This window comes from Toxotes jaculatrix, chromosome 23, assembly GCF_017976425.1.
Source record: "Toxotes jaculatrix isolate fToxJac2 chromosome 23, fToxJac2.pri, whole genome shotgun sequence".
NCBI lineage: Eukaryota > Metazoa > Chordata > Actinopteri > Toxotidae > Toxotes > Toxotes jaculatrix.
Genome location: NC_054416.1, coordinates 9,313,174 through 9,325,693, shown reverse-complemented (window position 1 = coordinate 9,325,693; position 12,520 = coordinate 9,313,174). Strand labels below are relative to the sequence as shown.

The 12,520-nt window shown below is 41.6% G+C and overlaps 2 protein-coding genes across 2 annotated transcripts; one reads left to right on the top strand and one right to left on the bottom strand.

Annotated features, from left to right (window-relative positions):
- The first annotated feature begins 721 nt into the window (after window positions 1-721).
- Window positions 722-2,833, top strand: cdca9 (cell division cycle associated 9). The gene is made up of 10 exons (XM_041031863.1): window positions 722-833; window positions 914-1,045; window positions 1,154-1,194; window positions 1,284-1,335; window positions 1,437-1,504; window positions 1,724-1,785; window positions 1,876-1,959; window positions 2,052-2,133; window positions 2,320-2,406; window positions 2,562-2,833. Exons 1-10 carry the CDS (start codon window positions 722-724, stop codon window positions 2,604-2,606), a joined length of 765 nt encoding a protein of 254 aa, XP_040887797.1. The 3' UTR covers window positions 2,607-2,833.
- A 33-nt stretch (window positions 2,834-2,866) lies between these two features.
- Window positions 2,867-6,721, bottom strand: plin2 (perilipin 2). The gene is made up of 8 exons (XM_041031862.1): window positions 6,655-6,721; window positions 6,413-6,459; window positions 6,039-6,234; window positions 5,577-5,659; window positions 5,112-5,397; window positions 4,086-4,264; window positions 3,780-3,896; window positions 2,867-3,601 (listed from the first exon to the last, which is right to left on the bottom strand). The coding sequence occupies exons 2-8, from the start codon at window positions 6,440-6,442 to the stop codon at window positions 3,146-3,148; spliced, it is 1,347 nt and encodes a 448-aa protein (XP_040887796.1). The 5' UTR covers window positions 6,443-6,459; window positions 6,655-6,721; the 3' UTR covers window positions 2,867-3,145.
- Between the last annotated feature and the right edge of the window lie 5,799 nt (window positions 6,722-12,520).

Sequence of the window (12,520 nt, the reverse complement as noted above, 5' to 3'; positions counted from 1 at the left end):
CCACCTTAGAATATTAACAACCTTCAGTAGTTTTTTTTTTTTTTTTTCTCCAACACAAAAAGAAATTCTCAATTATTTATTTTTGTATTATGGACTTCTGGATTGCAGACAGTGTAGTAACTTAGGATTTTTATGACTAACAATCCCTATTTTCCTTTTTAATCTGTCTTAAGGGTTTGCACCCTGTACTGACCTTGTAAATTTTGATCTCCTTATGGCAGAGGATGTACAGAAGAGACTGTTCTTTAACAATAGATTAAATGATCTCTTACCGTCCTGTGGAAAGGAATTGAATGTCTACACTTAAGTGTGCTGCAATAAATGAATTTGTGAAATGATTGAAAATGAAATGTGTCTGTTTTCTTTTTTGTCTCTGTGTTGACGGGGATTTGAAATGAAGCACAAAAAGCACATCTCATCCGAACAGGAGTGTGTTTTTGGCACAGGAGCACCGAAGTAGTCGCACCGCACCACTTTGGACAAATAGGCTGTAGCAGCACAGTGGTTATAATGTTGTACAGAAGTTATAATGTTTGTATGGTACAATCTTTATTATTATTTTTTTTATTCCGCCAAGAAATGTAGGTCCTGGCGAACCTCGTCACTTGAGTTTCTGGCAGGCGTATGGATACCTTAATTAAACGCGCTGTCTCAGGTGCGTGTCAGAGAAACAGGAGCTGTTCTAAAGTCAGACTGAGCTCGGGGAGCACAGGAGGACAAAATGCCTTTGAGACGAACGAGAAACGCAGGAAATGCCCAGATTAAAGAGCAGCAGAGTCGGGAGATGCGGCAGAGCAGACTGGCTCTGTTCATTCAGCAGTTTGAGAAAGAAGGTTCGGTGGTTTCCGGTTTGACATCCGCTCACAGCCTCACACCGTTTGTCCCCTTAAATGCCGATTTCCTTTCCTTTCAGCGCAAGAGCGCATGAACGAGCTGGAGGCCAAAACGGAGAACATGCTGGCCACAGTTGACAAAGTCTTTAAAGTGGAGCTGATGAAGATGCCTCCTTCTCTTCAAAACACGCTCATAGGAGATTTAATAAGCGGTGAGTTCTTTTTTTTTTAATTCACTAATTTAAAAGCTGAGATTTATCATTTGTTTAGATTTTTTTTTTTTATGTTTCTCGGACCAATCAAACCGTCCTGCGTGTCAGAGGAGAAAATCTCTGCAAGTGAGGTATCAATTGCCCTGAAGGTGAGCTGAGTGAGTTTATACCCCACCTGCTGCCATCTCGATTTTTTTTAGTTATTATTATAACCAGTGTAATTATCACCTTTTTGCAGAACGAGTCCCTTGAGATGCAACAGCCCCTTAAGAGGGCATCCATTAAAAGAGGTGACCTACCTTTATAATAAAAAAAAAAAGTTTATCTTGACACAGTCCTGCTTGTTTGAAATTGCTTTATCAGTCATCATCTATACTTTTATTTTTTGTAGTAAAATCAACTGATTCTACGCCAAGTCGGTCCAACCCAGTCCAGAGGTCCTCATCCAAGACCTCTAAGGTAGGTGATGGAGTAGGTGGTGTTCGCACGCTTAAAGAACATGATAGCTTTTATATTGAGTGACATGGAAAGACTCATCTTATGCTTTCATATGGATAGAGTGTCTCAGTGCAGGATGTGGACTCCACAAGTCTTGCATCACTATAACCAGCATGATCTGTGTGTTTATTTGTCTCTGTGTTTCTGTTCATCTTTTTTTTTTTCTTGATTTTTTTTTAGGGAGCAAACGGAACAAAAAGGACCAGAACGTTAGCCGGTAGTAACAGCACTGGAAACCTTAGGTAAGACTGAGGTGTGAAGTGAAGTAGCATGCGGTGTGTTTAGGATGCTGAGCTTTATGCAGGGAAACATTGCCGCTGATTTTTCTACAGGGGCTCCACAGTCACTGTCAAGAGAACTCAAAGCCGTGTGACCAAGACCAATGACCAGACCGTACCGAACAGACGTAAACTCAGGTTTAGGCATTTGTACATTTTCACCGCTAAGGTCAGTTTGTTGGGATCTTGTTAATAAGAGGTAATGATGAGTGACTCTCGTGCTGTCCCAGGTCTGTCGTCTCTGCTGGAGATCTACACTGTTCAATGGCAGCGTCTGCTGCACACATCACTGTAACCACAGCGCAGGGGCAGGTACAGTGCTCAGTGCTTTTTATGCTTGGTGTCAGCCCCCGATGGGGTAGTGCTGTTTCATTATTTAAATTAATGCAAGGAGATTCGTCCAGGCCATGTAAGACAGTGCACTTTAAAGTAGCTGAATAAAGCCCCGGAGACATTTCAGAGTCATATTATCTGATTCAAGACGTCTCTTCTTACTAGACTGTCAGCTTTTCCGAAGAGACCAAGGACGACATAAACCTGGACTTGCTGGATGACGTGGCCTGGTGCCAGATTCAGAAGCTGACGGTAATCAGTGCTCTTTTTAAAATGAGACTTATTAATGTCAGTTAGTTCAAAAAGGGATCCGACAAAAGCTTTTTGAAATACATTCCTAAACAAATGAAACCTAGCGTTGTGCCAGCTGGTAATATTTTTCTGCAAATTGGATTTTGGACTTTCAGAGTCTGATGGATTATCTGTCCAGGCGAAGTCGCTGCCAGCGATGAGTGAAGCTGCCTGAACATCCACTGTGATGTGATTTTATTTTTTTTATTTTCACTGTGATTTTGTTACATCTAAAACTTTTAATATTATGGAATTCATTCCTAGAAGTTTGGTTTAACACTTCTCACAAGTAACACTTACACTCTGCCTATTTTAAAAAAATATAATAAAGCTTATTTGTGTTATCCTACGTGACTGTACAAGATACTTGGAAGAAATTTTGCCTTTCGTGTGAAGAAAAAGACTCAGTAACTACAAGTAATTGGTTCCAGCAAAGTTTATATAGAAATAAGCACAGGATTAAGTTTTGAGACTGGATTGTAAATGTCTGTTAAATTTGCACTGAATTGAGTAATCTGTCAAGAGACATGATCACAGCACAAATTACATTTTTAAAAAAAGTATAAAATTGCACTGAGTTTGACACAGAACATCAAAGCTTTACATCCTAAAGTTTTCACTATTTTAAACATCAGAAAGTTAAAAGATTTGAAGCAGGCACAGGTATTTTTAAAACTTGGAACATAAAGCTGTTAATGGGTCACTGTTCCTGCTGTGAGCGTAGTGACTCCATCTCCATCTCCATGGGCTCCTCCATGTGTGGCTTTGTGGAGGGCGAGCCGGAGGACGTAGCTGGTGTGCTGCTGGCCGCAGAGGCCGGGGCGTTGTTCGGCTCAGGAGCTATCCGGGGGTAGAAGGGACCTACCAGCCAGTTGAGCGGCGTGTTGTTGACCAGATAATCCATGACGTTGTCAAGGGAATCTTTCATTTTTCCCAGCTGTGCTTTGCTGCTGGCTAATATGCTGTCTGGCAGGTCTCCCAGCACCTTGGCCTTGCTGAAGTTGGCGTAGACCTGTGTGGCGGAGCGGCTGAGGGAGAGCGCCTCCTGCTGGATGTGGTTGGGGAGGCCCTGCAGGCTGGAGACGAGGACCAGACAGGTGGTCTGGAGCTGCTGGGTGAGGGAGCGAGCCAGGGCCAGGGTGCGAGACTCAATTACCTGAGTGGAGGGGATGGACAGAAATAAATAACCTGTGATAACATATTTCCGTCCCAGAAACTATGTATTTACACCACATGCTCAGAGGAAACAGACTGGGATCATTTGTTTGTGCTTTCCTTAACACATTCAGTCTGTTATCTCGCAGCATACTTGTGCCCCCCCTCCACCTCCTTACCTCTGCCTCGTGACTGTTCTCCTGGTTTGGACCATTGGACTTCCAGGCCACCAAAGAGCTCAGCTTGTCGTTTACCACCTGGTTAGCGCCGCTGATATTCTTTCTGCTGTATTCAATCTGGAACAACAAACACTCTAAATGTTTATTATAAACCACTTTGAGGCAGATGTCTAATGAAGCTTGAAGATTGTGACATGGCAGTTTAACTGAGCAGCTGCTGAAGGAAAAGTGTCCAGAAGATTTTTGTTATTGTAAGGCAAGTTGTGTAAACCGCCACTGGTATTATTCATGAAAAATAAGACCCACCACATCGACAGTGTAGTTGAGCTCAGAAATGAATTCCATGCTGCGTTGCTTGCCATCATGGATTCTAGCCACGGCCCCGGTGTACGCCCGCTTTCTCAGCTTCGTGGAAAGGGAACCCAGACGGACATAGTAGCTCAGCTCCTTCTTATCAAAGCCCTTCACGGTTTTTGCCTCCAGCTCTGTCATGAGGGAGGGAAACGTGAAATGTCCCATTAAAACTGAGGACAAATGACAAGATTTCTACAAGTCTGACGACAGTTTTGTCAGTGATCCTTCCAACCATGAAAATCCTGCTGATTTATGGTTTGTGGGGTGAAAGTATGGATTTAAATGCTTCGTTTTTTTTCTATAAGTGTGGAGAACTCTACAACAGACTGGTACAGTGTTGCTGTTTAGCATGTTGACGTAGCTGGAAGCTTTAAAACCATGAAGAATGTCCTTATTCACTGTGCAATTCTTGAAAAGATATCCATATAATCTCACACAGTGCACAGGATTGTTTATTATATGCTTCCGCCTGCCACAGTTCACTGTAAACAACAACCCCTTTAGTGATGGAGAAAAACAGGCTACTAACACAAAGTTAGATTCTCAGAAGAGCATAGTCCGATAAGCCCTGTTTTCCCAGAAACTGGACCTAATCCACTGTCAACGACATATTTCAGCTGCCTCTTAATAACTAACCCTTGATACAGCTTCTTACAGATAAACAAGCTTAATCTTACAAGCCTCATTAAAACCAAAGGCAGAAATAATCAATTTAAAAAAAATCTTTTTAAAAGATGTTATATTCCTGTACAAGGAGTCATTAATATTCTGTGGTGGTTGCAAGATTTTTTATGGAATAAGAGCAAAACTATACATTTGTATTATGCAGATTTTTGGTTGAGCTTTTAACCACACCTATGAAATGGGGTCAGGAGTAGATTTATGTGATTTAAAGGGTTACGCAAGCCAGATATGTTGAGGTCCATTGGTTTTAACTGGTGCTGGTGTGGCTCAGTTTTAATTTCTGGCTCCGCTCACCGAGCTCATCCTCCGTCAGAGGCAGGTACTGCTCCACGAGGCTCTCCGACGTACTGATGGCTGTGTCCACTCCACTGCTGACCAGCCGGGCCACTCTGCTTTCCAGCACTGTGCTGACGCTCCCACTGACAACAGCCTTGGTTTTCTCCATCCTCTCCTGCACCGCGCCCCGAGTCTTTTCCACCACACTGGTTAGAGTGTCTGAGACTGTGTCCTTGGCGCTGGACACTGTGCCTGTCACAGCATCTTTGGCCGAGTTTACCACATCCTTGGCGCTGGAAACGATCTGGGCCCAGGACAGAAACATGGGCAAATAAAATTTTTATTTCTTCAAAATGATTGCATGAGGAGACAACAGTTGAGAAAGACAGGACATAGGTCATGGCTGAGCCCTCAGGAGATTAGCTAACATCAATTGCAAGCCGACATTGTGCAATTTAGCTTTGTCGTTAATCCAATACAGACCTGCTCAGAGGGCTGGTGAAGAATTGGCAATGTTTTCTCAATCTTGTCCAACCCTTTACAGGCCAGGTCATTGGCAATGGCAACTGCAGACAACAACAGAACGAAGCAAATAATAAAGTTAGTTGATTTATTTGAAAAATGCTATGAGAAAAAAGTGAAAACATGTTCCTTTGGATCATACTGTACTAATATTCTGTGTTGGGAGTTTCTGTTGCTTTTTTAAGTTGATTATGAGTAAACAGGAAAACTGGGTGAAAGATCAGGATGAGTAAGAGTCAGCAGCATGACCTGAACTTCTTGTTTCCTGCTCTGCCTGTGTGAGTCAGATGGTCCACACACAACTATCCTCACAGTTTCACTTCAGTTTCTTGGGTTTTGTTTTGAAGTCCAGTTTGCTTTGAAGCCACGTCTACATATGGACGATGGCAGGTCATGTGAAATTTGCACTGAAGGGGCTCTTACTCTGAGGTTCCAGTTTGTCCATGATGGGCGAAGCTGTGGTGAGGGCCACGGAGGTGATGGTGCGGACTCCTTGCTCCGCAGCCTCGCACACAGTCCTGATGTAAGGGTGGGTGTCCTTAGTGTTGGTGTACACGCTGGACACCAGGCCATAGGTGGAGCTCACCAGAGGGAGGCTGGTCACCCTCTCTACCACATTCTGTGAGGAAACACAAAGAAAACAATAAATTCATAGTTCAACTGTGCTGCTTATTATTATTTGGCCCCAAAGTGTATCAGATGAACAAACTTAAACTGGACTAATAATGTTGCATATTTTTACATTTTCTTTTAGTATCTGCTCAATAAAGAGTGCAAAGTCTTTCTGTCAGACTCACCTGGTTTAAGATAACATCAGCTGCTGCCATGTCTGCTGTAACAAAGCCTACAGAGAGAACACAGCTTATAACGCTTCTATTCTTTACAAAATAAACATTTCTTTACTTCCGTATTACGGTTGACTGTAGTTACATAATAATAAAAGCTCGAATTAGGTCGAGTGAATTTGTTTCAGTGTTTACTAAACTCCAGCTGTCACTGTTGTTAAATTAAATAAATAAATTTAAAGCCAAAGACTTACCGAGTGATGCGTCCGTATCCAAATTCTCAATGAGCTGAATGATACTGCGTGACAGGCTACAGCGGCTTCATTTATAGTCTATAATTATCGCGAGATGTTGAGCGCCGCGTTGACGTAAGCGAAGGTACTGCATCTAGGCCAAAGGTAAAAGGAGTAAAAGTTTAGTCGGGGAATTCCTCTGAAATCAGCCGTCACGTGGTCGAGACACGTTACAACAGTCTAGTTTCTTAAAGTTTCATAAGCCAGTGACATTTTTTTCTGGTCACAGGAGAATTATTGCGATTTTTAAACAAGCTTCCAGCTCCTCTGGTCAAATATAATCCTTTATCTAAATAACAGAAAACACAGTCTTAGCTCTGTTAACATGTACCTTTGCATAGATCCTGGAATATCACCTGGCCCCAGGTTTGTTGTGAGTAGATAGTCACACAAGTAAAAGGGCTACCAGATAATGCAGGAATGTCATTAAAGCTGCATGAAATAGGGGTGACATGTTCCTGACCGAATGTGAACTTAACCAACATTTCACAAACCAACAGACTGAATCAGAGGCTTCTGGGGGCCCCCGAAGGCAGTTTCCCACTTTGCTGCATTGGTAATCCTACTTTAACTAGACAGTCTGGGCTAAATGTCATATCATAGCTCTGACCCATATGATTTACATGTTTCCTTAAGAGGTTTGTCATGATAATTAGATGAGAGGATGGACAAGCCAGGACCAGGTCCCACCTGGGTTATTTGTTTTTGCAACAGATAAAATCATGTGATCCACCATGTGTGTTAACCAAGGCCTCAAAATCAGTTAGGGTCAGAATAGGCTCTTTCAAAGTGTAAAAGAAGAAGAACTGAAACAGACATTTTGTCTATTTGACTTGTTGCAGAAGGAAAAGCATGAAGGGTGTAACTAATATTATCAATGGCTCCATTCTATCGTCCCAGTAACCGATGATGAGTTATTTTGTAGTTGTATGGTTGCAATCATCTGCAGTTGTTCCCACATATGTGAGTGTTTGAGGATGATGCTCACCCTGGAACGAAGCCAGTGTAGCTGTATTCTTGCTCTGATGCTATTTATGACAAAACATTGTGTGACTTCTTAAAAATTAATGCAAGAAATCTGACCAGAGTAACACCTCCCCTAATACATCTCTGAATACTTCATTTAATGGTCTGAGCAGTACCATACGTCAGTGGTTTACCCACAGATCAACAGGCCCGTGTTTGCCAGTAGCTCATCAGAGCCAGATGTGTGGCTCTGTTTCTAATCTGAGAGCTCTTCAGCGTTTCTCGTTTCTGTGAAGAATCTTTGTATGTATTATTAAAAATGTAAATTAAGTGTTAATTCAGTTTCTTTGGAGGCCACATGAGGAAGCATGGGCTTAGTTCAGATTTTCCAGTTGGCTAACACATTGGGGTCCTGGATCCTGAAGATAAACCCCTTGGGGCCCATTTATCAGAGCTTGTATAACTCAAATAGACCCCATATGAAAATGTTGGCTGCAGTTAACCACAGACTAATTTTTAATAACAGTCTGTTTGAATGAAGTTAGCACAAGACATTTTTAAGCTAGTTCTGATTTATGTGATTTTATATAAGTAAGTATAACTGAGTGACAGTCCACTGAAAACATACAGCGTGTAGGCACACAGATACCACGTTGTACTAGACATTGATCTGATCACATTTTATTGTCCACGTCATATTCTTTTAATTACCCTGATCGGCCTTTGTGTCATTCGATGGCAAGCAAAGTGCAACCAGTTGATCAAGACTCATGACTCATCAGGACATTGTGAAATCAAAAATATTTCTCTTTGGTTTTCAGAGGTAAAATATCTGATTTACAGTATTTCTGTGATAACATACCTTCTAAAATGAACAGGCTTAAAGGATTTACTGCAGGCTCAACATCTTTTAAACCTGGAAATGTTCATAGAGTTTATAGAGTATGAAAATCATGCTGTGTGGGTGCATTAAATCATGAGTGTTTTGAAATCAACAGTTTCAGTGAAGACATGTAGTAAAAATGTACAGTCTCTACTGGTTAGAATTTAACAGTAATTGCCTTCAGAACACTGCCTGCACAACACTGAGCTGTTTGGAGTGGTTTAATGTTCATTCCATTCATTTCAGCCCATTAATGAAGCAACAAACAACCTTTATAAATTAAAAAAAGAATAAAAACAGTTGTAAAGTTCAAACTGCAATGGGCTAAATCTTTAAATTGTATTGTTTACTTTTTCAGCAGCACAGTTAAACTGAGCTGTCACAGTTTAGTTGAGTATATAGTGTCCATGCACATGCCTGTGCCATCCTGACCCGCCTTCTGTAAATACACTCTCAGTTCAAAGTGACACAATCTGGGTCATTCTGGTTCAGTGTCCTAACTTGACTTGTTTCAGATCACTTGGAAAACTTGCTGTGTCAGATAAAGGGAAAAGTTTGAAAGCCCCTGACACAGTTAAACTTTTAGTCTGACACAGTTTCTGCCCTCAGGTGATTTCACCATGGACACACTAAATGCTGGGATTCATTTTTAATGCAGGATGCAGGATAAAGTGATACTGGATATTAAAATGCTGCTGATCTGTTTAACTAAGCTGTTTGGTTGATATTTATATTGACCTTTAGCAGTAGTTACTTTATTGAAGTTCTCACAGATGTGTGTGACATTAAGTTCATATTAAATAATTCAAATTAATAATTACAATTAATCAAATATATTGAATAACAATGCATATGTTGTGGTAGTAGCACTGTTACCTGATGGCTAAACTAATCACTGCTGGACCTATGAACATACTTGCTAGTATTTACAAATTTAAGCCACTAGATGGCACCAAAGTAGATAAAGTATCTACTGGACTTAACCATGTGGGGTCACAGCCAATGTATTGCACCCTGTGCTGTCACTGGTGACAGGTTTACTTTTATGGGTGTCATAAGGTCACAAAATATTTTACCCCAAATATTTTATTAGCTTTGATTATGTCCACAAAGACATCTACTTAATTAATTATATCAATAAAGTCACAGTAAATATATCCCTTAATTCAGCATTCATTTAACAGATGTTCCTCCAAAGAGGAAAAAGCTGATAAAGATCTGAGCCCCCTTTTTTTTCTTCTCTCATTTGACAGACAGTTGAGTGAAAGGAAAGATCAGTCATGGAAGCTCTGCCGCTCTGTTTCCCGTGGGGTCTGCTGCTGTGCAGGTGGCAGTGGGGTTACGGATTCTGGCTGGACTGGAGAGGAGATCCTCACACGGCATCCCTCTATTGTGCCCTCTGAGACAGGTAGGACTGTGGGCAGCGTGCCAAAGCTCCAGGCTGGGTAACAGATATCTGTGGGCTACTGGGAAAGTGTCACACCTCCGGATCTCACACACAGTCAGAGGCGCTGTGTGAAGGAAAAGTGAGTGGGACAGTGGATGTCCTTTCATGCTCTTTAGATCATGAGGGAAGGAGGCAGGGATGTGGCTTTAGAGCAGGGGGAGAAGGACAGTGACATGTCTTTGGTACAGCGGTATGCTTTGGTTAACTCTACCCTCAAACGCTGCTGCTGCTGCTTTAAATACATCTGCTGTCAGACAGTGAAGCCTTATCAACAACCAATAGATGGCTGCACTGTCCACCAAACCTGTAACTGGGCACTGTGGATCCATTTAATTCCCTCTCTGAATGACTATGAATCTACAGATACACTTTAGAATCCTCTGAATTAGCTTTTTTAGGTCGATATGGAAATTACAGAGATAAAATAGTTTTATCATTAATGTTTCTATCAATAATGTTTCTATCCTGGCTCATGGGGAAGCATCAAAACCTTCAAAATAAAAATTTCAGCTTCACATGATTTAAGTTAAATTTAGGAGACTCACACTTTCCACCCTGATATATGTTTTGTTTGCAGGAATCCGTGTTCACAAATCTCTACAACGGAGGTGGTGAGTACATGGTCCGAACACGATTATGAGAGAAAGAACCAGGTTAAAAAATATTTTTAAAATGTTCCTTTAAGGCAGTTAACCTTTATTTTAAGGGCAGCCAGACATGTCATCTGCTAAATGTTTAGTTTTCTATGTGTGTTTAATCGTATGAGGCAAATTTAAGCTGAAGGGCGACCAATCCAAGATAAGAGAGCTGAAGGTCAAATTCTTCTAAATCTTTCTCAGTTAACATTTGTCTATGTTTTGCAAATCTTCATTTGAGTCATGTCACTGATCTGTTTGGAGACATTACCATCATGACTGCAGCTGTTTGCTGAAAGGCATCCATTATCTTTTATCGCTGCTTGTGTTTGGTAAGGTTAAAGCATACCTTTTTCTTTTTCTTTGCTCTGTTTTTTGCTGTGTTTAGAACCCTTTTTTCCATTATATTTGCACAGCCACAGCGCTTAGTAACACAATACAGAATAATTATTGTAGTTATTACAGGAACAACCTGGAAAAGGACATGAAATGAATAGCCCTGCCATCGTCAAGAAAAGTCTGGGTGTCATTTTGATTAAGTGGGGGTGTATGAACTATTGGCTGTATTCTTGTTAGAGTGAATTTACACCAGAATTTCGACATGTGGGCCCAAAATAGCTCCAAAAAGTTTTCAAGCCTTGCTGCCAAATTTGGCACTATTATTCTTCCCAGCTTTATCCCAGTCCTGGAGCTGGAGAGGTCGTGCATGCAAAAATGAATTACATCTTAACAAGATGATGGCTGCCCTCTTGAAATAACCATTACTTCAGCCTTTAATAAATCACTGATCTACGTAGACAATATTTGTTTAGGAGGGTATTAACCACAGATTTGTAGCCACAATATAGACAAGAGTCTTGTTAAGAAGGGCTCTGTGCACCTGTCGGATATAATCCTCAAATAATGACTTCGGCTCATTAACTACAACATCCTAGTTAACCGTCCACATTTCCCACTGAGAGGATCCCGTCAGAAAATGAGTCAACAACTGTACAGGGTTAGAAGTGTGAGAAAAGGTCAGTATGTGACCGCTCTTGCTTTGAAAATGAGATCCTCCGTGGTCCCGACCCTGACCCCACATCCATCGTGATGATGATTTTCAGTAATGATTTTCAGGAAGGGAAAAAAAAAAGTCTCACATTGCATCGGAAGAGTATTGTGCTGGTCACTGACCTGTGAGGTATAGATATAGTTGCTAAGCTGGTCATACTTTACATGGGTCACATAGGAGGTCAGACAATAACCAGAGAAGGTTTTTCCTCATGTGGCTCCAACACCATCCCACATGACCCTGCCATGTTTCGACAATATCCCGTCACAGGCCATTTTCACAGAGCCGTGCTGGGATTAGCAGGCCGGCTGTTTGTGCTGGCAAAGGGGTAGCAATTCACAGCTATATTTTCTGGGTGCTGTTGCTGACAACCAGACCAAGTCCTAGTAATTATGATATAATTGAGAATGATCTAAAACCAAATGTCCGAGCTCTGCTGTCTGAGCCAGTGTTTACAGAAAACAGCTGCTTAAATAGGCACTTAGAAGGAATTAGAATAACATTTTTTATGTCCCAATGTGTGAGTGTGTCTCTGACTGAGTGCAAGTGTGTATATATGCGTGGGCTGGCTATTTGGGCACCTACACAGACAATCTCTTTGTTTTGGAAGTGTTCGCTTAAGTCTTCGGGGGTAGACAGGAGCCAAGAACAACGTGGGAAATGGGCCCTTGCTTCATTTCTGCTTTCTCTCCGGGCTTTTCGTTTGCAGTCTCTCTGTCAGACGGACATTCAGCTGGCCTCCAAAACAGTACCTGAGGCGTGCAGAAGTTTGGAGAAACCAAGGGAACGGGGCCTGGACATGAGAGAAGTCGTAATGGGAACCGAGTGGCAGCTGACAGCCGGGC